Here is a 26,051-nt window from a genome sequence, read left to right on the forward strand (position 1 = left end):
ATGAGTGCGTAGTCCATCAAAAATTCATGGCATCTGCAGAGCTTCACAGTGAAATCATGACCATTATTGTCCTTCTTGTCACAATAACACATTCACCCCAAGTTTGATTAAATCAGGAAAATGATGAGCTCGATCATGCGGTAATAGTGGTCCATTTTCAAGCATTAGATCTTCATTATTTTCAGTTTTGCAACTTACCAGTCCATCATCCATGTCCTATACAGCGATATTCAAGGTAATGTGAGGCTCTCTCTCAGGAGACAGAACCATTAGATTCAATTTTGGACTATGTTTTAATCATAATAATCTTTTTACTTATTGCTTTTTGGTATAATTGCACATTTCTCCCTGTCAACCCTGCTCACCCTGCTGGGGAGTGTGTAGACAAACAGGCTCATTTAAACTGTCAGCAGTGGGTTTCACAGGAAGGAGGATTTTATTACTCCTTGGCTAATGGGAATAATGATTTCAGCACTTTGAGTTGTGACAGAGTAACACTGAAAACTCCAGAAATGTTATTAATTACATCTGAAAGCTGTGTTTGTAATGGGATTTCGGGGCATTTTGAGGATGGTTGGGTGGGAATGAAGGTGATTGGGTGAGGAGTCTCTAAGCCGTGGGTCTTCTTTAAATGAACAGACTCAGAGTAACAGATGCTGTTGCCTCAATCTGCTGTTACTGTCTCACATCTGGACTGAATCTGAGTCAGACAAGACTTGCTGCTTCACGCTGCCCCCACAGTCTGTTTTTATAGTGACTTTTGTTGTAAAGTATTTTCAATTTGGCCGCTCAGCTGTGTGTTTCCTTTTCTCACCATCATCAGGTTAGCTTTTTCCTGTAACACAGATGTACTAACATCTGCTCTGATCGGTTTACATTCTTCTTGGTCCAATATGGTTTGGCCTTCATCAGTGGCTCATTTTACCCATGTAGTGCAGAGCAGTATTTACTATCTGCTTCCACCTCGTCTTCCTCCACAAGACAGCTGTCTGAAAACACCAATGCAAAACTAATAAGCTAGAGTTCTGAATCATACATGTTCTCAATTTGTTTATCAAGTATTTAAGATTGTGTCATTATATTCACAGCGCCAATGGTTGGATAGTTTGATTGTTCATTTCTCCACAGAGGTCTTTTTAGTGCAAATACAGACTACTTAGTTATGTCCTCTTAGGCAGGCGCAGAACATACGTGAATGTTGCAAGGTAAATCTTAATTGGCCGTGGTTGTGTTGTGTTTAAGTACCATGCGTGATATCAGCACTTTTGTACTTCCCTGAAGTTTGCTTTGTGTGTCAAGGATTTCCAGCTTTACAGAGAACTGGAAACGGGATTTATATATGTGATTTTTAAGTCTTGGAGTGTCAAAATTAAATTTGGACACCATAGTTTTATTATTCTACCATCCTGTGCTTTAATTTTTCTAATGGATGTGATATTAAATTGGAATATAAATTTAGCTGAGGTATGTGTGTGGGCAGTGTGTATGTCAACTTCATGCAGTGTTGATTAACAATAACAGACGATGGGAGAGCCAATTGGTACTTTTAACTTTCTATGCCTCTGCACTGTTAATAGCTGTGGCCAGAGACATTATTTTTTTCGGGTTGTCCTTCAGTCCGTCCCATTCTCGTGAATGCAATATCTCAAAAACGCTTTGATAGAATGTCTTCAAATTTGGCACAAACATCCACTTGGACTCAACAATTATGGATTTTAGTGGTCAAAGGTCGCCTTGACCTAAAACTGTTTGGGTTTTTTTTAAATCAAGAATTCAGCTACTAATCGTGACAACATTTCACACAAATGACAAATAGGATAAAACTGAATTGATGACAAGGGCAGAGCTCATCTCTGCTGTGATGTCATAATGCAGTTCAAGTTTTTTATTGTTGGAAAAGAACCATGTTTATTTTTTGTATGTTTTAGCCAGTATTTCTTAACTCACATATACTTATTTACTTCAAAAATATTTTAAATATGAGCTATACATTACGGACAGTTAAATCCCAAAACAGATCCTAGTCCTGTGTTTTGTGAGTATGTTTTTACTGTTTGTTTCCATTTATTTTCACCCAGTGTTGAAATTAACTCACAGATCAAAATCTTATTTGAGAGAGGTCACAGTGATATGAGCATCACGTCTGCTTTTATTCTTGTCACTGGTGCATTATTGTTGTATGTTAATGCAGAGCAGACTCTGCATATCAGTGAACCACATTGTCATGCAGCAATGACATTAACTTTGACGACAATTAAAGGAGACATGTCATTTACTGTGATTGATTACCTAAATCAAGCAAGTATCAAGTCCCTTAAACTGATTTTCATTCCTTAACAGAATAAATGGAAATCAGTGGCTGCCTAAAACAGCTCTGTTTCTGTTTTCTTCTTGTCTACCCTCTTATTTCATACTTGGATATGTTTTAGACATTTATTCGATACTGTTTCAAGAAAAAAATCACACTAAGAAGCTGAATGTCATTCACTGCATCCCTCAATGACACTTTGACAGCACACATGGGAGTTCATTGACAGCTGGCCCAAACCTTTAACGCTTTACTTATCAAACAATCTGTGTAATCAGCAGACCATTCTGCTGCTAACCACTTATCCACTAACTATTCTCCTTTGCCTCCAGGAATAAGGAGCTCATACGCCAGTCAACACAGTCAGCTGGGCCAGGACTTAAGGTCAGCCATGTCCCCTGAGCGCCACATTGCACCAATCTATGAGGATCGTACGTTCCAGGGCCCGTTGTACCGCAGCCCCAGCCACACGCAGCAGGGCACCCTCTACAGGAGCACCTCAGGTGAGTCCCACATTATTTAAATGGTAAAACTGCAAAGGCAAGTAAAAAAAATCAAAAACTACAAGGACAAAGTTAAAACACCCACAACGAACATGACACCATAAAACACAACCAACCTACACCTGTCCTCGTGTATTACTTAATTGCCTCTCATTTATTGGCTTTCATCTTAAACTGATGTTCATTAAAAGTTTGTATTTAACACGACATACAGTATTCGTGTTAAGAGGACTTGAGGACTAACACGAATACTCCTGCTATTGTTTTGTGAATTTAATTTGCATTGTGGTTATGACAAAAGGTTCAGGTGCTGAAAAGGTCTGCAAGTGCAGCAATGAAGTGGTCCCAGTTGAAGATGATAATTATAAAGTAATTGTCAGTAAACATATTATTTATAGGAGGTTTTATTCCAAAATGCTCATTGTCCTTTTAGGACTAAAGATACATTTTTCTTGGTATATTCATGTGAGTTTGCCTGCTGGATTATTAGAACAACAGCAGAAGTGACAGTAAAACTATTTTTTAAGCCTTGTGGTTCCCAACCAGTGGTGGAAGTAGGGATGATAACAATTAATTGAAGTATATGCAACATGTGGCTGTGAGCATTAATTGGGGAAAATACATTTGTTTGAAATAAGCAAAGTCTTTGTTTTTTTTTTCAAATAATTAATTGATTAACTGATTGTTAACTTTACCAATAATCATTAAATGCTTACGATTGCCTAGTTGGGGGAACACGCATTATTTGGTGATCATATTACATTTGTCAGTAACACAAAAAGCAAACTGTTTCCTTTTATTTATTTATTTATTCATCTAATGTCATTGTGTGTGTCCCTTTTTTACATTCTGTGTCTGTCCCCTCTTTAAATCCAGACATTTTTGCGGATCTGCAAATGCAGTCAGAACTTGTCATGAGTAAAAAAAAAAAATTTCTTTACCAGCAGTTTGAGTAGTCTGAGTCGCTCGGGGTGTATGATAAATGTTTCAATCTGATCAATGGATAAGCAGCTTCAGGGTGAGTCAAAACGAACTGTTCAACCCAGCGCAGTGGGTGGTTAAGTTTCACTTTCACTGTACCTGGTGTTTTGCTGCTCTGTCTGTGCCCAGATTCCGCTCTTCGCTCTGAGAGTTTCAATGAATAACTTAATGCTCCAATAGTACTCCTAATGAATAGTCCAGCTCCAAAAATACAAGATCAGTACGCTGCAGCAGATGTTTTAATGTTCACGGGCCACCACAGATAATGACTGTGGGAAACCCTGATGCATGTCAGGTGATATTGTGGAGTAACAACAGTACTGATTAGTGATTAAGTAAAGTTATTATTTTATTTTTTTTTCTTTTTCAAAAAAGTAACAAGTAATATGTAAAACATTACCTTTTTTGAGAGCTGACCCCCAACACTGTTCTCAATCATGAGCTAAAGACAGGTCCCAGGCCAAGGAATACATCCTACCATGCCACAAGGAAACACTATGACAAGTGTATATAATAATTTACACCTTTAAAGGCTAGTTTGTGGTCATTACCTTAAACTTTGCATGGTCTGTCTCATTTTGATTTAATTTGCCATCAGTACAGGAGGGTAATCAGACTGTCATTAGCTACTTGATCAGCATGCACTGTGTTCCTCATGCTGTTTCACCAAGATAACTAAAATGACTAAAACACAAAAAGCTGGAAACCTCTGCTACATTTAACAGATGATACACATTGTGTTTTGTTTTGAGTCTGTGTGTGTGTTTGTGTATGTGTGTGTGTGTGAGAGAGATTAGGCTATCAAATGATATCCAGACCAAATTGTCTCTCCTTTTTGCTCACTCTGCCTCTGTATCGTCATGCAGGTCAAGATAAGCACATTTTTTCCTCTCATAATATTTTCATTTCAAGCTGACCCATCTTCACTTTAAGAGCACTTTCTTGTTTTGTGATCTAGCTCAGATGTTCCCTTCAAGTCTTTTCCATCCAATCCACAGCCCCTTGACTCTGCTGTTTTGTCTTCCTCAAAGAACACACTTTCTCTGTCCATCTGCCCTTTAGCTCCACTGCTACCCATGTTATGTCTTTCTTTCTCGCTTTTTTCTCCTGCTTTCTATTTTTCTTTCATTTTGTCAGCCTCTCCTTCCCTGCCTCTTTTCCATTCCTCGCTCCACTGTCAGCAGAAAGGGTGAGACATGAGTTAATAGGCAGGTACTGATATGTCATCCTGCCACAAAGGAGTCCATTACCCGTGTGTCACACTGAGAATGAGAAGAAGGATGGAGGGGCCAGGGGACAGCTTGGTTACCCACATCCACAGCCTGCTCTCTTCCAGCTCTCCTGATGTTGGCATTCTCATCTCATCATCCCTCCTGCCTCAAATACACATGCTTAGTTTGCACTGACACACACACATACTCCTTTCAGCCTTCTCCTTGGCACACAGGAGATCTGCTTAGACCGATAAGTTCACTAATAAATGCTATTGATGCAGTGAAGAAGCCCCCAGACGAGCCTCTATAATGTGTTTATGCCAGCTATATTGAGAATAGGCGAGCGGGGTGGAGCTGGAAGGGCTGTTCAATATGGAGTCTTTGTAAGAGCTACCTCATTAGAAAAATCCAATTTTGATGCCAGAGTTTTCTTTGTTATATTGTGAAATGAAATTTCAATAGGCCATTTTCCACCCACTGGCTTTCCATGTGTTCTGTGGATTTTTCCGGAAGCTTATGCTGTACTTCTGCAAGTGAGAGCAAGATGTCACTAGTCCAAATCCCAAATGCACGTTTGTCTTGAACCTTTAAGTTTTATCTTTCCAGCGGCATTATCAACGGCCGTAAACCAAAATAGGTCTGGACGCAATTGGATAGACCCACAACCAAAGTCCTGTACATGTCCAGTTTTGTAAACCCGCACCCGCCCACAAAGAGGAGACCCGGAATATCCATGTCAAATCTGGAAACTCCTCGACCTGTTAATTCTTTAAAACTTGGAATGACTTTTCTTGTGCTGCTTTCAAAAAAAATGAGCAAATTGGTAAAAAAAATGTTTAACAAATTAAGTAGATTTGGAAAATTACTTTTACGTAAAGCTTGGAAAAAATGTCCCAAAAGAGAAAAATCAATATTATTTAAATAATTATTATTTGCTAATTTTCAGGTGATTTCTTCATAAGATTCTCATTGCCTTCTTTCCATGTTTTTGAAAGAATTCAAGCCAATTTGCTCAGGTGTCAAAGGGTTAATAGAAGTCCCTCAACCTGAGCTGTGAATAAACAAACAGGCAGCACAATCACTCACTTTAAAGTCTTTTATTTTTGAATGAATGAATTCAGATCATACATAACCATGACCATGGTTTATCAGAATCAATCACCAACCATGCTGCTTCTATAATAATAATATTGTCCGCAGTCGCTGCTTTAAGCTGCGTTCTCTGTTCTTGAATCTCAAAGCCAAGGAAAAGTCTCTTTCTGCGTCTGATACCAGAATGGCAAGCACAGCTTGAAATTCTGGCAGCTCATTACACTTGATAATAGGCGAATAGGTGATTTTGATGTGCACTGTAATTTTCATTTCTGAATTTTCCCTAAAAGAAAAACATTTTTGTGCGCAACAAATACCAAATACCAGCGGTGGCTACAGTGACGTTCCCCATTGGTCTTTAGACTCCCGTCTCCCCCTAGTTCTGCATTTTGGCATTGCCATCTGGTTTTTTGGAGCCAGAAGTGACCATATTTGGATGAGAGGTTGGAGCTGTGGAGGAGTGACGGGCAGATCTGACTCATAGCCTTTAGTGAAGCGTCAAAGAAAGCCTGTCACTCAAGAGATCTCGCCCTTAAATAGCTTTTATCCTTAAATGTAGCATAAATGGGTGACTTATTAAAAAAAAACATCCTCCACTCTGTCATGAATGTTGAAATTATCTATAGTCACCCAAAACCATTTTTTTTCATGTTTGTTTTATACCATAAAGTTGGGTATTATTTTGACATGGGTATCTATGGAAATTTACTCTGTTTTGGAGCCAGTCTGAAGTGGCTATAACAGGAACATTTTTTTTCTACTTCAGCATTGGATTCATTTTTCAGCCTCAGAGGAAAGCATGTGGTTCTGTGCATTTAACTCTTCTATTTTATACCTATGCCTGTACTCGAAAATTTATATAGACATATTTTAGACCTGTTCAACAACTTTTTTTGCTTTTTACCAGCAGATGTTTTTGCCATTAAAATTTGAATATGGTACTTCAACAGAAAGTTCCCCATCAGCTTCAGCCATCTTGGTAAATGCCTTAATGGCACTCATTTAGGTTTATCGTCACTGTAGTATCCTAGGCACCAGGGTACACAAGCCATGAATTAAGTCATTGCGAATTTTGTGAGCACGAAGGCTCCACAAGTTGTCAATCATCATATGAAACACACCCCATATTAGATAAATATTTGTGATTAGTGCAACCTGGGCCAGGTCAGCTGGAAATCTGTTTGAACGGGACAGAGATGAATAAATCTGATTTCCAGCAAAGAAAAGATGAAGCATGGATTTGAGATAGTTGTAGTAAAATGGCAGAGCTACACTTTGTTGTTTATAATTCATCCTCCAGTGTCTTTTGCTCTGTTTTGGGAGATAACCATATTGCAGGGAAGTGCTGCTGCCCAACATAGAAGTGCAGTGATGTGAGAAATTGTGTTTTTGGAGCAGCCCCACAAGTTGACGTCGTTGTCTCTGGTAGGAGGGAGTGTGTGCATACACATGCCCAGTACTGTTGGCACTCTGATACCGATCTGACCAGCGCAGCAGTCACGCTGCCACATGTCACGTGGTGAGAAGGAGGGCTAAATCCAACCAGCTTGTTTATGCAGTTCTGTGTTTGTGACCCATTGTGTTAAAAAAAAAACTAGGTCATAATATCACTAGGAGCAAATGAAAAAGGATGAAGACGACTGAAGCGAGATGCTGTCAGGCTGAACATTGGACCTTGTCTGGAGGGATAACTTTTTTTCATGTTCGTGAAGATTCCGCTTTACTGATGCACCTCTGACTGTTTTTGGAGCTTGTCATGGTTTACCATCGCCTCTCTGCTGTGTTTGGCAAAGTTAGCTTGAGAACACAGTGGTGCAAAGAAGCGAGAAGGCGGTAAAGAAAGGATTGGCGGATCATTGAGCAGGTTGAGTCCTCAAGTCCTCTTTGGAAAGCAGCAGGATCCCTCTGGTTAAACACAATCTTGTAAAAACAACATGCAAACAGCCTCTTTGAAGAAGAAGACTTCTGCTTTGTGGAGCCACAGGAGCTGTGTTTTATCCTCATCATTAATTTGTTCCAGATTTTAGAAGTTGCTGAGACTGATGAAACAGCCGGATGTTTGTATTTTCAGTTTGGTTTAAGTGAGCAGAGTTTGAACACTGCTAATCTCACTTATGTGTTTAAACTTCCTGTCTGAAGCTTTTATTTTTTTGGCCCTCAGGTGTGGGGAGTCTCCAGAGGACACCCAGCCAGCGCAGCACCATGATCTACCAAAGAAACAACTATGCTCTTAACACAGCAGCCACCTACACTGATCCGTATCGCTCAGCTCAGTACCGGCCCTCCGATCCCAGCTACACTCGCCAGGCTGTCGTCATGGACGATGGTGCTACCCGCTCACCCTCTATAGACAGCATTCAGAAGGATCCCAGGTATGTAACAATTTACTGTGTGGACGTAAGCAGCGGTTAGTAGCCAGTATGGCGTAGCAGGAAACAGTCATCCAAAGGGACTACTTATGCTTACAAGGCATCCCTGTTCTGCTGGGTCAACACCAGTGTCCTCTTACTATTCAAACAGGGAGCCCCCTGGGTAGTTGCATGCAGCCCAGGCTTTTAAGCCGCCTCTACTCTGCCTGGCCTCTTAACAATGGACTCTCACATATGCTAAAGTGCTGCGTCTACTCTTGTCGCAGACGTGTAAGCGTGGAGAGTGGGTTGACCTCTGCAGTAAACCCCTGACCTTGCACATTGGGAGCTTTGTTTACACCCGTGTATGTTGCTGTAGTGTGCTTGAAGAGAGTGCAGCTGAACGGGGGGGTGGGGCACCATGTCCCAGGTCTGTGCAGGAAGTGTGTAAAATTTCCTCCTTGAATATTTAAGAGGATTTCTACTCAGGGAAATTTGCCGCTTTATGTTGCAATGTAATTAAACTGTTTGACCAGCCTGCAATAGCATAACTGTCACAACTCAAACACCAGGCGCCAGATGCATAAAACTCTGTAAATTCACAACTAAAACTGTTGTGTATGCACAGAAGCAGAGGTGTATATTGCATACTGACATGTGTGCCCCTCCACCATCATTTCACCTGTCAGTGAGAAATACAGTGAAGAAAGTTCCGTTTCACCGACTGTGTTGCATCGACGAGGTTTTCCAACTGTGCAGAGCTGCCGTCATTATGCACGGTTGTGGATATTTTGTAGCGTCTACGCCACTAATTCATCATATTCCTGCAAATCATTGTCACAGTGAAATCTCGATAGTCATTATTAAATGTCAGTAGGATCAGTGGTTCATTCACAGCGCTAATGTGCAAACTAACTTAAAAAAATGCTCCAAATGATAAAATTAAACAATAACTAACAGGGACATGAATGTAAATGGAAAAAACATGTTGATATTCATCATTCATAAATACTTTTACAATAACTTTATAAATGCACCTTTGATTGACATTTACTGAATGCTGTACCTTGAAACATTGTTTTCTGTATCTCTACTTATATTAAATTTCCATATCATATTACATACAGATATCTCAGCTAAAACTGTGTGCAGGCCTGCTCTGAAAAATGTATAAGCCGCGCACATTCTCACCACACATTCCTCCTTTGTAAACACCAGTTTCTGTGTGGGAAAAGGCACACCTATGGTTTTTGTGGATACACATTGTTTATGCATCTGACCCCAGTTATCTCAGTTTCCCACCTATTTTTTGACACTTTTGTGTCGAAGAAATGTTGATAAGAAACATGTAACAGTTATTGACTTAAGATTGCTAAAGTTCCTAAGTGTACTTCGAGAGCCAATGCAGTCCTCACTTGTGTCTTTAGTGTGCTGCATACAGAAAAGCAGCAATCCAAGTGTGACCAAAGTGGATTGGTATATAGAACCAGATGTGAATGTAATTTTTCGGGCTTATCGGTTTATCCTGAGGTGCTGAAAGTATTCATTTTAAGGGAAACTGTGCCTGTGTTTTCTTTGGTTTTTTTAAGGAGACAACTTTGAATCTGCCGTCATTCTGATACCTTTGCACCCCACCTGTAATTTTAGGGAGTTTGCTTGGCGTGACCCAGAGCTGATGGAGGTGATTCACATGCTGCAGCATCACTTTCCGTCAGTGCAGGCCAACGCAGCTGCCTACCTGCAGCACCTGTGCTTTGGCGATAATCGAGTCAAGTCTGAGGTAGGTGCTGTACCACTGACGCTATACTGTGTCTTATTAGAATGACTGTCGACATACTGTATGTGCTCTGCCACCTTAACTTCTGATAATTAGAGCACATAATGGACAATGTTTGTACTTTCATCAGTGCCATGTGTCACTTTTAACCCTGTGAACTCTGAGCAAATTTGTGTGATTTCTTTCAAAAACATGGGAAAATGGAAATGAGCAAATTGGTAAGAAATGTTCCACAAATTGCCAGAAATTAGTAGATTTAGAAAATTATTCTAAAAGAGCTAGGGAAAAATTTCAAGGGCAAAAAAGCTATTTAGAATTATGCGACAACATTATTAATTCTGAAAACACTGGCTTTTAGCTGTTTTCTTCTTCTGTTGCTCATTGCCTTCTTTCCATGTTTTTGAGCAAAATCAAGCAATTTGCTCAGGTTTCAAAGGGTTAAAGGGACTCTGCAGGTTATTACGGCTTAGTGATTATTTTGGAAGCTCCAATTACTTGTTCTATTCAAATGCAGTAACATTGCTAAAAAATGGTCCAACAATTCCAAGTGTGCAGATGATCTAAAAGATTGTAAACAGAACTCCAATAAAAATAGAATTTTATTTGGAAGAGAAAACAAAGGCAAACAATTCTAATGACAACTCAAACTAATGGTAAATGTCCATCACAGTTCACAGACCAACCTTCTGGTCTGAGTTCGACCTCACATACTTGCTATAGTTGTGCAAAAACTTACAGTTCACTTTCAGTTTTACTTCTGCTAAATCTGCCAAATCCACTGGCTAATCTCATTCTTTCTTGTTGCATGATAGAGCCTATTTTTAGCGCTTTTCCCCTTTGGAAGACCCCAAGCATAACTCTGGTGTGTCAGTGTCATCACATCCAATAGAACTGAAGTCCAGAGCCACAATAATACAACCCAAGTTTTGGGTCGAACTGTCTGCCCAACACTTTCGTCCAGACTGAAATATTTTGATAACTATTGGAAGATTAAGGGCATTAAGTCAAGTGCAGGTTGATATGAGAGTACATTTGCCTAACATCCACTTCGATTCAATGTGAGCAAAGGCGCAAATAAAACATTTGCCTCAGGTGGCAAATAAAATTTGCTTCTTTGCATCGATTGGAGTTTAACTGTGAATTGTGACCAGTGAAGTCGCAGCCTCAACCAGTAGCAAGTAAGTAAGTGGTGGAGACACTGACTGTTGCTGTGTATAACTAGCTAATATTGTATGATATTGGCCATGAAAAATACAAAGTGTTTCACATGAGAAATGCTGCCTGACTGGCAGTGAGTCAGTAGACAAGCATGGAACAGCAGGAAATGGAAATTTGTCCCAATATCACCATATTTATATACACTTATTTATTTGCAAGAGAGATAACATTACTGACACAAGCTAGCTTTCTGTGTATTGCACTCTGCACTGCCCACATTCAGCATGTTGCCTCATGTGTAACCGTACCCTTGAGATAAAAGTTTCGCACAGACAATCTTGGTCCACAGAGGATGAAGCCTCTATCGTAGATTCATACACTTTTGCAGCATTTTCACTGCATGGCTTTGTTTTTTCAAGCAAGCTGAGCCGATACTAGAACGTGGATTCAAAACACTGCAGACCACTGACCACTGACTGTTCAGAGAGGATCGTCACTTGTGCAACATTGGGCATCCTGCACAAACCTGCCATTTTTATATGATAAAAGTGCAGATATTCCTCTGTTTGGTGGCTTATGATAGGATTCAGCAAGTGTCACATTGAAGACGATGTCATAGCGGTTTCACGCACTGTCACTATGGCAAAGGTTTATTATCTGCAGTGGAAAATGAAATAGAGAAAAGGATCTGGAAAGCAAAAGTGAATTGAGTCTAGCCGAACCATGCTTTTGAAATGAGGCAGTAGACATAACGGCACATTCTCACTGCTCACTCATGCTCTAAACCCATGAAAGTACACCCGTGGCATACTGCAACAGGATCCCATCGTTTTTTTACCCTCAAATATTAAAGGTCAAGCTTGTCGTCTCTCAGCCTGATGCAGAAAGAGGAACAAGACATCAGTGATAGAGAATATATTTTTTTACTCTCAGATGTCAGATTTCATTCTATACCATGAAAAGCAGGCAGCTTATTTTGGTAGAGCTATCTCCTCCTAGTATGTTTTATTCTTCTCTACAGATGAAAATGTTAATTTAGTCTTTTAACATCTCCTACGGTGAAGGCTTTCTTCTTTGGTTGTGGATTAGCATTACTTTTCAAAATAATTTGTATCACAGTATGAATAATATCACAGTGCGTGGATGAATCTTGTCACATGAATAAATGCATGATTTTTCTCTCCACAGTATCAAATATGAAAAAAATGCTGTTAGTGGTCAGAATCATTTTCCCTCCTGATCTCACGCACATCGTCCACAGGTGTGTCGACTGGGAGGAATTAAACATCTGGTGGACCTGCTAGACCACAAGGTCCTGGAGGTCCAGAAGAACTCTTGTGGAGCTTTGAGGAACCTTGTTTATGGGAAAGCTATGGATGAGAACAAGATCGCTGTGAGGAACGCAGGAGGGATCCCTGCTCTGCTCCGCCTGCTGAGAAAGACTGTCGATGCAGAAGTGCGGGAGCTCGTCACAGGTAAGTCAGCGTGTGTGGAGGACATATCTGCTTTAAAACTGTGAGCTGAGTCATCTTTACACATTTTTACACAGAATGATGGTCCATTATCATGCTGCTTCTTCATCGGGCATGAAAAGAAAGCAGAAGTACACTTTATATCATCCAGGGTTTTGAACAATTATTATTTTTATTTCTTTAATTTAATTTGATGTAATTTTATCAATTTAATTTTTTTAATTGATTTAATGAATTTAAAGGAATCAATTTATCCACAAGAAGATCATTTGAAGATCACTGAACCTGTGTTTAATAGTAGCAAAACTAGATCAAAACATTTGTTTACAAATTTTCATACAACTCTTGAATTATCATTTTAGAGATCTTATCAAGATCGCTCCTGGCCTGGTAGGAGACCCCAGGGTAGACCCTGAACATGCTGGACATATTATATATCCAGGGTTCCCACGGTCATGGAAAACCTTGAAAAGTCATGGAAGTTCACAGTCATATTTTTCAGGCCTGGAAAGGTCACGGCATTAGTAAAAAAGTTTTGGGAAAGTCATGACATTTTATTGTGTATTATGAAATTGTTTCAGTAATTAGCTGTGGATAACCTTTGACGAAACGTAATATAGCAGCAAATTTAATTTCTCCTCCCGTCGACGTCATTTAGCTCTAATGTTTTTACCATAATGAACTTCTTTTCATTTCTCCCACGCTCCATCTCCTCTTCATACATGCCAGCTGTCTGAAATTATGTTTGCACATAGTTTTTATCTGATATGTTTGAAAAATTCCAGGCAAGTAGGAAGAGAAAAAGGGAATAATTGTGGGTCTGAAGTCACGGGAAAGTTGAAAATGTGTGGGAACCCTGTATACAGCATGTGGCCTGGGAACGCCTCGGGATTCCCCAGGAGGAGGACGGATGTGGATGGATATTTTCAGTACTAAATTAATTTGAAAGGTCATGGAAAATTTCTTTTTAACTTCCCCCCTCAACACAAAATCTGAATACTGTCAAACTACAGTGGACTTTTTTCATACTTTTATACTCATGCTATGATTTTGTGGCTTGTGTTAGAAAACATCTAACCCCTGTATCACCATTGCTATGAGCAAAACAAGTTTATGTAATGATCTATCACAAATGTTTGCCACTTGTGGATTCTTCTTTCACGGTTGAGACATACAAGAAACACACAAAAAAAAGGCAAAGGGTGAGTTCTTGATATACAAATAGTCGTTTTGTGGATGAAATATTCCTTAAATCTTAAAAATTTCTGATATTGGAAAAAATGCACATTTAAAAGGTTTTGAATCAGAGAATTTTTAATGTTTTTGCTCGGTGAATAACTGAAAGAAGCTATAATTGATATTTTTAATACACCAAATCAAATGACAGTGTGAAAACACTGTGAACAGAGGTGCTTGTAGTGATGAACCTACAGAGAATTATCACCTGATTCTGTACCTTCCCTCAGCTTTAGGGAGCTTCAAAGCAAGTTTCATCTCATTGTTTGTTTAGCTGTCCTGGGGCAGTATTTTTGGGGTTTACTCTCACCACTCTGATAGAGAACCAGAACCTCAGGAGGTCTGTCGCAGAGTTACGGTGGGACAGCAACATTGTACAGAAGATGCTGAATTATTTACCTGACAAACCTTGAGGAGTTTTAGGAGAGATTGTTATGGTACAGTGTCAGTTTGGTTGCTTATGACTCTTTTGACTCTTGAATGTGGCTCATGGTTACCTTTCATAGTTCGTAATACAGTGTTATGAGTAGATATTTTGTGTGAATTAAGATCCTCTGACAAACAGAGTGCTTGGTGTTGTCTATCCTAAAATTATGATTGTTGGAGCCACTGAGTCATGGAGGCTTTTCCTTTAATTTGCTGCCTCTGCTGTCACTCCTGCTTATGATATATGCAAAGAAATGAAACCACATTTCTACAGGATTCATATTCTTTTGTTACTCATGCTGCAGGGAGATTTAGCTCTGTGTATGTCTGAAAAACAACTGTCCCTGACAGTCTGCTTGTCAGTCTCCTCTCTGCATCGCCGTGTGCAGCGCAGTTGTATTTGTGTGTTGTCTAAGCTCTGCAAACAGCGTTTTAATCCGTGTTGTTTAGGATCAGGGTGGAGCACTACAGAAATAAGCAATCCAAGACATTTGGCTCCCAGGTGGCTGAGTCAGCTGCTTGAGCTCGACTCTAGCCCCCGCTCTAATATGGTCTCGGGTTTCAGTCCAGCGGTCCTCCAAAGGAAAACAATATAGTCGGAGTACGAACACAACAGATTGGGAGGAGATTGTCTTCAGTCTCCTGTTTCAATTAACTGTCTGTTTCTTTGTGTAACACATAAACAAAGGATCATCATTTGAAAACAACACAAGAGTATAATTTGTTTTACAATTTGTCGCCATAACATAGGAGTCAGAGGCTGAAAACTAAAATTTCTTTATACCCCTTCATTCTAGGGCTGGCTATTGGTACTTAAATCTTTAAGGAGGTGGCTTCCAGCCTTTTTTCTTAAGGCACCCAATTTTTATTTAATCGAGCAAACTGATGATCCCTGACCAAGTGACATTTTCTGGATATCTCATATCGTAATCAATGCATAACAATAACAGTAAAGAATTGTGAGCTTATTTTTTTTGCATCAGAGATGATATTTTCAGGATACTTTTTGTTCAGTTTCCATCTGTATTAATATTGTTTGGGTTTTTTTTTAAGTCATACATATTTAATAGGCTTCTCTTTATGACAAATTTAGTGTTTTCTTCCCCCAGACATCTGGCCATTGTTCTCTTAGCTCTTTGGTTGTTTAATCATGTACTTTCTGGCTGGACTGCAGCATGCAATGTCAGCCCTATAAACATGAAATGAAATATCCCTAAAAGAGGTAATCAGTTTGCTCGATAGTAAAGAAGTCCCTGAAGGAGCCACTGTACACTGTCCAGCCATATACTAGGTTTTTACCTCGTATTGTCTCATGCAGTGAGACAGTTTAGCAGATATTAAAGGCTCTGTGAATATAGTCTGTGTTCACGTCTTCACCGTGCTCTTATGCTGTGAAAAAATTGTTTTGAGTGTATATCCTGAATATTAATCTAAACTTTAAAAATTACAATTTCATTTAGTTTGCTTCACCTAAATGAATGAATGAAATAGGCCTACTGTATATATTTTTTTAAGCTACTCCCCTTAAAATCGAGAAGGCATCACAACCTCCCGTGAGGTTTGGCAACCCAATTGGGGGTCAGGTCCTCTAAGTTGGGAACCTGTGCTTTAACGTATTAACCGAAATAACCCAGGGAGTATTGAATCTTCTTCAGTCAAGCAATACCTGCATTTGATCATTTTTTTATGCCTATTTGCCAATCACAGCATTCATTCTTTGATTTAATGCAATGTTATATCAGCCAACTACGGCGGCAGCTACAACTCATACAGTCTGTGGTGTGGTGAAGTCCAGAGCAGTGTATGTGATGGAGTTGGCAGTTCAGCGTACACGGCTGTGGTATCAGGTGGCATTTTGTGCAACGAAATACTTTCATTCACATGATGGGTATTTAATGAAAACAGGTATCAGATCAGAGAAGTACTCTATTGGTATCAGTATCACTTACTGGTGCTGGTTCTGGTACTGGTATAGTCATTTCTAAAAAGACATTTTACCCACCCGGAGTAAACAGCTTAATATGGAGTCTGTTTAAGTTTTTCCCCTTTCATCCACGAGCCCGAGAGCCTGCTGCGGCTAATTGGCAGTGCAGGCTCCAGGATGGGGAGCAATTAAAAAAGGTCAGAAGTGCTGCATCACCTCTGGTTAATTATGGCTGATGAGAACAATCCACATAAAGAGCTTTCAGCTGGATGACAAGGGCATCCCACACTGAAGCTTTTAGGGAAGCAGACAGAAATCAGTCACTCACCAGCAGCTCTTTTCTACATGGGAGCTTGTGAGGAGGCCAGCCAGGTGTCAGAACTTAGCTTGAGAAGCAGCGGGGCTCCCATTGTGTCAGCGGCCCCGTCTCAACTCCATTGGAAGGTCCCAGGTGTCACCTGTGTTTCATTAGAAATAGCTGCAAGAACAGGCCACCCCTGCTCCAGGTCGGAGGTCATGTTGTGGGGACACAAAGGGATACCTGCCTCGTCTCCCAGCAGCTGTTGTGGTTATTGCTTTGTCCTGAAACAGCCCCTCAGATCGAAAGGCCAAGCCTCACTGCACTGTCATTGTTGTTTTATTGTTGTTCGTTTTTTCCAGAAAGCACTTTGTAACCTTGTTAAGAAAAGTGCTCTATAAATAAAGTTTATTATTATTATAATAAGCTCCAATAAGGGGACATCTGAAACAAAACACTCACAAAATAAATGTTTCGTTCCCTTTGTTAGATATCTCATCGCTCCACTTATCTTGGCTTTACTAAAGCAAACCCAGCGACACTCTTAATAATGATTTCATTGTGTTTGAGCTTTTGAAAATCAGTGTGTTGCCCTTAGTGCGACTGAGTGTATTTAAAGGTTTGTGCTCACAGAAAAGGATTTTTGTCAAATGAAAACTCATTGAGGAGATCATTGATTTGGCTGGTATGTGCTCACTGCCTCATCTGTTGTGGAAAAAAAGACAAATCTCTGGATCTACTTTGGTTAGGCTGTAAACAAAAGAAGCTCATCGTCTCCTCTTACATATAAAACAATACTTAAGCCAGTGATTTTTTACTGTACTGTTATCATCTGTGTGTCTTTGTTTGTATTATTACTGTAATAACTCACACGCGTCTCATTCTGGTGTGAAGATCAGGAGCTTCAGTGAGTCTGCTGGTATTTTCCCACAGTGCTGTATTTGATGCCATGTGATGCCAAATTCAATGACATTTGGAGTCAGGTGCACAAAACAGCAAACTCTCTCATATTATAACATGTTTTCACAGCTCTAAACCTGCAGACCCACATAAAGAAACTTTGAAATGTAAAACCAGACACAAAATTAAGATTACATATTTTAACATTATCCTGTTCTTGTGTTTTTGTCTAGTTTTGTTTTGGGCTTTTTTATTTGCAGCAGTCTGGCTCTTAACAATACCAGATATTGTTTGATCCAATAAAAAAGTCAAAAACAAATATGTAGCACTCTATCTAAATATTAAACAGTTTATGTGTTCACACTGGTGACAGCTGTAGCTGGAGGCAGTATGTTTTCGGGTTGTCCGTTCCTAAGTGTGTCCCATTCTCGTGTCTACAATAATCAAAGAATGCTTTGAGGGAATTCTCTCAAATTTAGCACAAATGTTAACTTGGACTCAGAGATAAACTGATTACGATTTGGTGGTCAAAAGTCAAGGACACTGTTACTTTGTGTCTGTCATTCTTGTGAACACTACATCTCAGGTGCACCATGAGGGCCTTTTCTCAAATTTGGCACAAACGTCCACCTGGACTCAAAAATGAAATGATTAGATTGTGGTGGTCAAAGGTCAAACAAATATGTTTTTGGCAATAACTCAAAAATGAATGTGCTAATAATGACAAACTCTCACACGTTTGAATGAAATGATGAAGTGATGACATTTTATATCCAAGACATAAAAGGTCAAAATCACTGTGATGTCATAATGTTCTCTGGCTATCGTTCAGCGTCATGTCTCAGGAACAGAAGGGGAGATACGTGGTCAGACATCATAAAACTGTGCTGATTGTATAGATCTTCTGTGCTGCCTGGTTGAAGATGCGTGAAGCATCCATGTTTTAGAATTTGTAGCTTCTTTGTAGCAACATCCAAACGTGACGCATTGTTTACTGTAATGACTACAACTTTGTGTTTTCTCCTGTTCATTTGGTCGTCCAACACGAAGTCATTGGTTTTGCTGGTGTTGAGCTTCAGCTGATTGTCTTGTGTACTCTAAAAATAGTCACAAAGTGAAGACAGCATGTTTCTCACTGCAAATTATTCACTGGAATCACACACCAGTACTGTGGTGACTCCCATTTTGCCAAAAAATACACTAAATACCTTTTATTAAAGCCCTTTTTAAGTCTTCACTATATATTATATGAGTCTGGGCAGACGAGGATGGAAACTGCAACTTGACTGGTTGGCGGAGGCATACCACCACGAGGCGGTAGTTTTATTCATTATTTTATTTATTTTTTGTCAAACTAAAGACTTTTTTATGCGAAACTTCTTCCAGTTTACACAAAGATGAACAGAGAAGCATCAGTACACATAGACTCAGTCGCCCAGTGTTGGCATCGATTGCTGTGATTATTAAGTTTGAGAACAAAGCAGGAGGAGGTTAAGACCTTTGATCAAATGAAAAATGAGAAACTGAATTTGATCCAAAAATAAATCCAGTTATCGCCTTAAGCAACAATGCTCCGACTTCCACTGCGTGAGGGAGAAAATGAGAAACGCCCACTAACCTCAGAAGCACACACCAAGCTGCTTGTCTGCTTGAGTTTTAATCCATGCAGCATTGACAAGATTCCAGTTCAGCTCCCAAACATTGAAAGGTTAATAAATTGGGTATTTGTTTAATGATCAGCAGCTTTTTACATAATGAACTAAATGCCTGCCCAGTTGCTGCACCTTACAATGTCGATGACATACTGATCTGTGGTTTAAGAGAAAAAGATCAAAGGGACCCAAGAGTCAGACATTTTAGGAATAAACCAACAAAAGATCAATTGAATATCTTGTTGTTGTCTAGTAGAGATAATTGCAGGTTGTGTCTAGCCTTGGATGTGCTAGAGGCATGGAATAACTGCTAGCGTTGTGTCATCAAAAGTTTTTTAAAAAATGCAACATGGTAACAAAAAAATTAGAGTCATATAGAACCAAGTTGCTATTGGAGTCATTGTAATTATTATAACATGAACTCAGCTGACAATGTTTTCCATAAATGTCATCCAAACATGTTAAGCAACATTCAGTGTCGCACTCTTTTGTACTCCTTGACAGCCGGGAGTGATATGTGATATGACAAAATGTAATCAAAACTAGCATGATCATATTCAGCATAAGGTGTTTACACAAGCACAAAGAAATTGTTTGACTCTTATTCCCAGTATACATAATAAATATTAGGATCCCAGTTACTGATTACTGCAGTCTATTTGCTCAGGCGCTGCGATGTTCAGAGACAGGCTAACAATGAAAGTAACAGGAAATATTAACACTACCTCTTTACAACTTAACTTCTAATTTCTTCTCTGCTTTGATCGGCAACATCTGTCTGCTCTGAGAGCATCTGTGTCTCTCTCAACCACACACACACACACACACACACACATACACACTACGTAGTTGCTCGCATAACATTATTCCTGAAAGCAGCTATGCAGTATTGTCCAAAACACTGTTCCTTCATTGCTCCTGGAGTGAGACAGTGTCGCCATTTTTTGGATTTCTGCTAGGTCACTCAGGTAAAGTCATACCTGCACAGATGGTTCTCAGTAACAGGGTTAAGGTGTATACATGCAACAGTATTCAGGTATCTTTCAGAGTGCTCCAGATAGCATTTTTGAGTTTCTAATATATAGGATGAGAACTTATCCTGCTTTCTGAAACTGGGATATGGTGTTTACATGCTCAAACACAAACAGGATACTCCAAAAACTTGATCATAAGCGTCTTTTTCTAAGTGTTTCACTAAAAAGCAACTCAACAAAAATAGTTTACACATGACACACCTGTAATTTTAGAGCTTACCATGTAACTTTATAGATTTTCTCACTGATCTCCGAGCCCTTCACGTGCTTATTTGTTTTGTCTCTGTACACAGACAGGGACATAGCTTGTCCTTTATTTCTGGATCTCAGTAATGTGAAAAAGAGAATCTTATTGCAACAGCCAAACACACTTTTGCCTTTCAACATGGTCAGACAACATGTAGTACAAAGTACTACTTTTCTAGCATAACCCAGCCCTTACACTACAGTCATACTAACATGATCCCCTCTGGCCATTTAATCCCCAATCAATGATCTTGTGTCATTTTTCCTGTCTGTATCGTTTCAAAGCCCCAAAGCCCACCACAGCTGAACTATTTCAAGTCAAGAGAAATGTCCATCAATTTTTCAGTTCAGTTTGCTCTTGGATCAATGATTCGACAACTGTTGGAGTCATTCTACCCACCTTCATATATTTTCTCTTTTTCTCCCTCTCTCTACTAAGCCTCTCCCTCCTTGTGATCTCTAGAGTTTAGCTCTGGATGGACTTTTGGCCCTGGTGTCACAACCATGTTTACATTGGGTCAGTGTTTCATAGCCAGGCCAAAGCACCTGAGAACATGAGCAGAGAACACAGTTTATTACTCTGATCACACACACACACACACACTCACAGGTCTGCTCCATCTGACTGTCAGATATGACTTATTGCCGTTGGTGTTGCACCACTGACAGCGTTGTCAGTCACACCTCAGTGCATTCGCTTGTTGATTTCTCCGACATGCCACCGCCTCCACAGACCAGACTGAAATCCTGCAGAGAATGTTTCATTTCTACAAATTGACATTTGGAGGAAGTTGTCGGAGAGGGAGCGGGTTTGTGTGAGTTAAAGGGACTGGGGAAGTCGGTCAGCAGGCATGAGAATTTGTGTTATCACTGCATTAGCGGTCGTATTTCAGGGCAATCCTTGTGTGTCCAGTATCCCGTGAGAAAGGCAAACACAGGACTGACTTTGCTCACGTAAGCAGCAGAGCTCGATCACAACAGAAGGATTTGATTGAAATGTATCCCACCTCCTGTATAGAGCGGAGACGTCAAGCCCACCTGATGCTGGGGTTTTCGGCATGCAGACCCACACACACTGCTGGCAAGCGCTGACAAGAAGCACATGCTGCATGTTAACTGTCAAGAGCCAAGTATCACTTAACTCTCAGAGTTTCATGTTTTGTCAAAATAAATATGACAGTGAAATTTAACTAAAGGATTTAATGGGTTTAAAGCACTTTGATGTAGTGTTAATATGGATAATAGTATGTGAAACGGCTGTTTTATAAATGTCTGGAAGAGACACTGCTTGGCAGACACATATCTGTCTATATAGCCTCTTGCCAGCAGTGTGTCTGAATGGGGCTCCTGGGGTATATTATAGACTATTATCGTCTCCATTGGTTCAATTAGAGAGGAGGGGAACAGCGTGCTGAGAGGAAAAAGAAAGTGAGGTTAAGAAAGAAGTCAGGAAAGCTAATCGTTATTTTCAACCTCTCACACTGATGTGTCCTTGTATACCAGGAATAGATACACAAGGGGTGTAAGAAAATAACGACACGTCAGCATCGCAATATAATGTTTTGTGAGACTGCGTTGATTCACGAAGACACTTTTGCACCTAAAGAATCCTGCAAGCACTTTTTTCTTTTTTTTTTTACTGATATAGGCAAATGTTATAGTCGGGCTAAGCTGTTAATTTTGGTGTCAGTGGCCAAGAATCCCATTATAAACTTAGTGCATATTGTAATTCAAGTGGTCTGGGAGAAAACAAGACTGCTGCACCTCAGCTTGGCTCGGCTGTCAGACTTAAGAAAATCTAGCATGTGTGGCAGGAGACTTTGGACAATCACAGGTCATTTCAGAGAGAGGATGTTACTATTTTACTAAAGCCTAATTCAATGGTGGAGAATCTTGCAGAGAAAGTTGCTCTTACAGCTTTGGCAACAAAAGAAGGTGGACTCATCAAAACAAGAGTCTAAAACAGAGTCTGACAATTAACTAAATAAAACTTTCTTCCTTCTGCAAACCGGAGCTAAAGGCTCAAGTTCAAGTCGATGTTGCTAACTTTAGCTAACATTAGAGCCTCAAATAATAGTGTCCACCTAACTCCCTGCCCACTACAGACCACCTCGCCAGGAGGAGAGTGGACAGCAGCTCAAAAAAATGGACTTCCAGTCAGAGGCAGCAACAATCCAAAATCAGCCCGTACAAACCTCAGCTTAGGGGGACTGGACAGCCCCCAACTCCCCACCAGATCAGCAAACTTTCTGTTGCTGCCATTACACCGGTTATGCCATTGCTGCCAGCCCAATGTGTCTCTGTGTCCCTGTGTCTACAGCTGCAGGTTCTGCTGGTGCCCACTCCTCCCAGAAAAACAGTCCACAGCCACAGCCATAATTTTGCTGTAAAGCCCTCTGAGGCAAACCATGTTGTGTGATAATGGGCTCTACAAATAAAATTGACTTGACTTGACTTGAGAAGCATTGAAGCAGAGGGAACGTGGAGTGGCTAGCTAGCTAAATCTTGTCCCATTTGTTCAGTTTGGTTGTGTTTAGTTTTGTTTTATTTGCATAGAAATAGAAAAGACAGAAAAAGAAAATAAGAAATGTAAACACTGTGCAGGGGGGTAAGAAGCAAAAATGGCTTATGGAGATACCCGATCTATTAAATTACTATAATCATGCATAAACAGAAGAAGGATAAAAAAACAAAGACTGTGTGATTGATCAAAATTTCAAGGCTTAGCAGTAACACAAAGTTAATAAAAATGCACAAATGACAGAAAGTTTGTATTTATAAAATGGTTAAGTAAACAGAGAGAGTGGGGCAAGGAGGAGCTGTGTGAATCTGCAGCATTCTACTGTACAATGAAAAAAGATGAAATAATGGGAAGTGTCATTGGGTTACTGTATGAAGAATGTGCACATGCCCATTGTCATCTGGTGGGAGGGGCTTAGGGCAAAAAGAGGAGTTAAAGGATGAGTGTCTTTTCAAATTCTGCCATTTTTTGAATGCCTTTTCCAGAATTCTGCCTTCCCCAGCTTTAAATCCTTTGCTGATTGCACAAAAAGTATTGCTATAATGTTGCATGTTACATGGACTGTTGTAAATGCAAATGTAGATCCAACCATTCTGCATAAAAAAGGAAACTTTTCCTAATGCATGTGGTGGTTTGTTCTTTATATTGTGACAGTTTTCCTAAAAGACTGTTTTTGTATAAGGATACGAATCATGTCGCCAGATTCTTGCCAATACACACATACAGAGTGCAGTGTAATAGCTCGATGTGGTCTGTAGGTCATGATCTTTGTTCTGCTTTTACAAACCAAGGTTAGCAATTGTAGAGCAACAACACTGGGCACAAACATGATGTATAAGTCATGAAGCGACCACACTTGTACAACGAACACACGTGCATACTGAACGCGCACTCTGTACTTTCATTGCAGCAGCATGTTTTGAGTGTGTATTCAGCCCTGTGTCTGTACAATAGACTCCAGCTCTTGCAGCATTAGCCCCCTCCAAGGTTGCCCGTGCCCTGCACAAGTCAGACTGTGCCTCAGTATAAGCCCAGCAGCAAGAGGCATCTAATTAGAAGAACATGCTACATGCTGGCTAATCCTTGACAGATGCAGCATCAAAGGCTGCCAGGACTTTGCATGATTATCAGTGGTTACCAAAAGTATATTTGAATTGAGTGAAATGATGGCATAATTTCGAAAGCCTTTACATTATTTATATTTCATTTCAAATGACTGAGCCGGAGCCATATGGATCTCCGCCCCGTCCTCTTTTTTTTCCTCTCAGTTTCTGGCAAATAATCTTCGCCCTGAGGATATTCTGCCCAGATGAAATTTGATGTGAATGTCTGATGCCTTGATGCTCGAACGCTTGTTTCATGTGGGAAAGGAGTTTTGGGTTTGTTTTTTTTCACTTGTGTGTGTGTGAGGCTTCTCTGCTGGTCTGTGTGTTTTATGTTCATGACACACACACACACACACACACACACACACACACACACACACACACACACAGACTGAGCTATTTAAAGCCAAAAGAGTTGTTGGTATCTCTGTTGGGCTACCCTGACTTCACATGACAGCTGACATAACCTGCGGTTTGTGTTGCCTGTGTCTCATTGTGTGCTGTTGTTTCCCCAGGGGTGCTGTGGAACCTGTCGTCATGTGACGCTGTCAAGATGACAATCATTCGGGACGCCTTAACGACTCTGACCAACACTGTGATCATCCCTCACTCTGGATGGAGCAGCTCCACCTTCGATGATGACCACAAGCTGAAGTTCCACTCCTCCCTGGTGCTGAGGAACACCACGGGCTGTCTGAGGTAAACCACCTGATGAGCACACTGGGCTCTAGCACCCCTATGTGGACATTTGGCACTATTACATCAAGTGTGGGAATGACCTCATAATGTGGCTCCAATGTAAATAACAATGTTAATGTTGTCCTTGAAGGATAATACTGGAGTGAATACCCACCAACATTTTGAGAGCAATGAAGAGCAACATTTCCATGGCTAACAATATTAGAACAGTGTGTACATTGTCATAATTGATGAACATCAACCCTTACCTTACAACACATGCACATGTACACACCGACATATAGCTGCTGTACACTGATTTAAGCACATGCACGTTTTGTTGTGCAATGACTTGAGCCACAATGCACTGTAAACCTGCTGCTGTCATTTATTATTGATATTTCAGGCACACTTTGTATTAACGTCATTATTATTGTCATTTATCCTGAGAGGCATTTGTCACTGTTATATTTCGTCATCATTTGTGGTTTTACCTTGCTTTTATCTTGTCTTAATGTTTAAACTTAGTTTTTATTGAATGTTTATTACTTTTGTGTACAGCCGTCAGCCTGAGAGTTACCAAACATGATGTTGCTGTACATCTACAATGACCAAATGAAGTGTCTTATGGCTTAACATTGCGAAAAATTGCATAAGCTCTCGTAATTGTGCATCTTTTAGCCAAACCGCTATGATTCTTACCTGTGTTGTCTCTGTTTTAGTCATCATCATGCCATTACAGTCAATGATGTTATCTTCCCAGCTTCTCTCCCGGAACGTCTGCTTTTAAAGACATTGTGCCGGATGTCAAGTTTAGCATTTAATTGATAAAAGCCAGTGTGTGTGTGTGTTTGTGTGTGTGTTTGCGTGTGTGTTTGCGTGTGTGCATACATGCACAGGTAAGGTTGTTTGTGCATGTGAGCACACATAGTTAGTTCCTTATTTACTCAGCAAAGTGCTGTAATGACTTCAGTCAGACCACACACACACACACTTCATACATTATGGATGGTGTATTGGGAGGGCAAAACCCACATTACACATTCAAGTGGGACGCACAAACACACACACAGCTGTCATTTGTGTACTTGCACATTTGTTTGTTGAGCAAAGCCCCAAATCAAAGTCCTAATTTGTGTGTGTTTGTGTCTGTGTGTCTGTGTGTTTGTGTTTGTTT

General features: G+C 40.1%; 1 protein-coding gene across 4 annotated transcripts in view; it reads left to right on the forward strand.

Annotated features, from left to right (window-relative positions):
* Positions 1-26,051, forward strand: part of pkp4 (plakophilin 4) — a 119,128-nt gene that overhangs the window by 81,530 nt on the left and 11,547 nt on the right. For all 4 annotated transcript variants that reach the window (XM_042494706.1, XM_042494708.1, XM_042494707.1 and 1 more), the window contains 5 exons: positions 2,641-2,811; positions 8,260-8,470; positions 10,094-10,226; positions 12,643-12,856; positions 24,712-24,895. In XM_042494706.1, coding sequence (XP_042350640.1) covers positions 2,641-2,811; positions 8,260-8,470; positions 10,094-10,226; positions 12,643-12,856; positions 24,712-24,895 — 913 coding nt within the window. The remainder of the gene's footprint in view (positions 1-2,640; positions 2,812-8,259; positions 8,471-10,093; positions 10,227-12,642; positions 12,857-24,711; positions 24,896-26,051) is intronic.

This window comes from Plectropomus leopardus, chromosome 10, assembly GCF_008729295.1.
Source record: "Plectropomus leopardus isolate mb chromosome 10, YSFRI_Pleo_2.0, whole genome shotgun sequence".
NCBI classification, from domain to species: domain Eukaryota; kingdom Metazoa; phylum Chordata; class Actinopteri; order Perciformes; family Serranidae; genus Plectropomus; species Plectropomus leopardus.